The sequence below is a fragment of the Loa loa genome (assembly GCF_000183805.2).
Source record: "Loa loa unplaced genomic scaffold supercont3.1001, whole genome shotgun sequence".
Lineage (NCBI taxonomy): Eukaryota > Metazoa > Nematoda > Chromadorea > Rhabditida > Onchocercidae > Loa > Loa loa.
Window position 1 is genome coordinate 3,261 of NW_018109181.1, and position 2,534 is coordinate 5,794.

General features: G+C 19.9%; 1 protein-coding gene across 1 annotated transcript; it reads left to right on the top strand.

The window, feature by feature from the left end:
• Positions 1–1,531: 1,531 nt before the first annotated feature.
• LOAG_14540 (hypothetical protein) lies at positions 1,532–1,722 on the top strand (the record flags this gene model as incomplete). The annotated part of the gene is made up of 1 exon (XM_003150035.2): positions 1,532–1,722. A coding segment is annotated over one exon (189 nt), but the record flags the coding sequence as incomplete, so codon positions are not given.
• Between the last annotated feature and the right edge of the window lie 812 nt (positions 1,723–2,534).

Here is a 2,534-nt window from a genome sequence, read left to right on the forward strand (position 1 = left end):
ATATATATATATATATATATAGAGAGAGAGAGAGAGAGAGAGAGAGAGAGAGAGGGAAAAGAAGAAAAAAATTGTCAAACGTTATTCTTTCATTTGCTTTTTATTTTTGTGATAGGAAAAATTGGACAGAAAAAAAAAAAGGAAGGGAAAAGTTTAAAATTTACTTAATATTTACATGTTATATATGCAAATTTTTTTTTTATTTAAAAATTTCACTACAATTGGATGAAAAATGTTGACGAAATTTGCATTTTTTTATTTTTTATTTCAGTAATTTTTTCTTTTTTTGCATAAAAGTTTTTCGCTTCCTTTTCACCATTTTTATCAGTGTTAATAAATGAATGAATGAATGAATTCGAATGAATTTGATTAATTTAATTAAATTTTATTAATTAAAAAGACTAATTTGAAACTGTAAAATTAGATTAAATAAATGAATTTTATTTCGTTCAATTTTAGTCTAATTTAAAGATTCAATCGCATTTTTAATTTCTTCCTATCATTATTCAAATAATTTTTTTCTTTTTCCTTTTTTTGTAATAATTTATCAATTTGTTCAGATTAATAATTGATAAGCTAATTAGTGAATTTTCATTGGTTGAATATATTGATTTATTGATTGATGAAAATTTTTTATGAGAAATAAAATCAAAATAAGTTTAGGTTGAAGAAGATTTTTATATCAGTGTTATCAGTAATCAAAATTGCAAATATCGTCGTTATTAATGCAAATTAAGCGGAAAAATTTTAGCCCAATTTGAAATTTAATTTCTCTTTGCAACCTTTTAAATAATTCTTTCTTATTTTTTTAAAAAGAATTCATTTCATGATCAAAGAATTTATTAATGATTTTTTTTTTTAAATCGATTATTAATTAATTTTGTTTTGGAAAAAAATTCAAAAATATCATTCCAAAAAAGAAAAAATTATGCAGAAAAAATTTGTTTTTAATATTAAGCCATAATATAAAATATTACATTTGCATTTAAATGGAAAAAAAAATGAATAAATTAAAATAAACAAATTATTGATTGATTAATTTTATTTCCATTTTTTAATCTTCGCACCTTTTCTTTCAGATAATAATTATTAGTCTTAATAAGACAGGACATTTTTTTCTTTCTTTTTTTTTTTTTTTTTTTTTTTCATTAGCCCATAATTAATTTGGTTATAATTTAAGCAAACAAATTTTACAAATTAATTTCTTCTATCATTTAATTATAACTTAGTTTGTTAGAGAAGTAATTTTCAACTATCCTTTCATTATATCAATTGTTATCAGTTAATGATTATTTTCGCAATTTTTTCGCAAATTTTTTTTTCGCAATTTTTTTTTCGTTTTTTTTTTTCAATCTAATTTAACAATATCTTAAGATTTTTTCGTTTTTCTTTAATTTAGCAATATTTTATGATCATTTAAAAGAAAGGAAAAGAAAGAGAGAACAGAGAGAGAGAGAGAGAGGGAGAGGGGAAAAAAAAACTCTCATTATTTTCTTTTTCAGGATTTTATCAATCATATTTCAATTCAAAAATGGCTGTTTTCAAAAAATTAAAAAATCGAAAAGATAAGCAAACAGCATTATCAGTACCTGATCCGGAAACAATCAAACAACTTGATGAACGTATCGGTTTTCGTACATATCGTGATTTTTTTACGCTAAAAAATTATTGGAAAACGATTGATCGTAAAAAATTGCATGCTGCCATAATTATGTTTCAAAGGTTTGATTCTATTTTAATTTTATTTTAAAGTTTAATTCTATTTTAATTTTAACTTATTTTATTTTAAAATTTGATTTTTTTTATTTATTTTTTCAAATCCTTTTACAAACATACTACGCTGATATTGTTAATTAAAAAATTTATTCAAATAACTTTTAATACAAAAGAGATAATAATATGATAATCATTAAAAATATAATCAGATTGCAAAAAAAAAAAAAAAAAGAAAAAAGCCAATTTATTTTATTTCGAGTATTAAAATCCAGTTTTTTACTTTTTTAAAAACTTATAGGAAAAAAAAATTTATTTTCAAAGTTTTTATTTGTAAAATTGCTATTTATTACTCTTTGCAATTTTATATGGAACTTGGAACAAAAAAAAGCGAAGAAATAATAAAGTAATAATAAAAAATAATTGGTTGGAAATTTTTTGGTTAAGCTTTTTCCAGAAATTAAATTTTTCACAGAAATTTAAAAAATCGGATCGGATACAATAAACGGTAATTGCTATAACAACCGATTTTTAAAATTTATTGAGAATTGTAAAGTGATCAAAAAGTAATAACTTAAAATAATGATTAATTATTGTAAAATATAAAGTATTATTGTTATTAATGGGAATTTTCCGAAATTTTTCATAAAGGAATTGATTTTTTCTGTACGATTCGACTACTTACATTGCTATTAATTAATTAATTATTATCAAGTAATTGCTATTATTATATTCCAGTATACATATATATATAGTATACATATATATATATATATATATATATATATATATATATATATATATATATATATATATATATA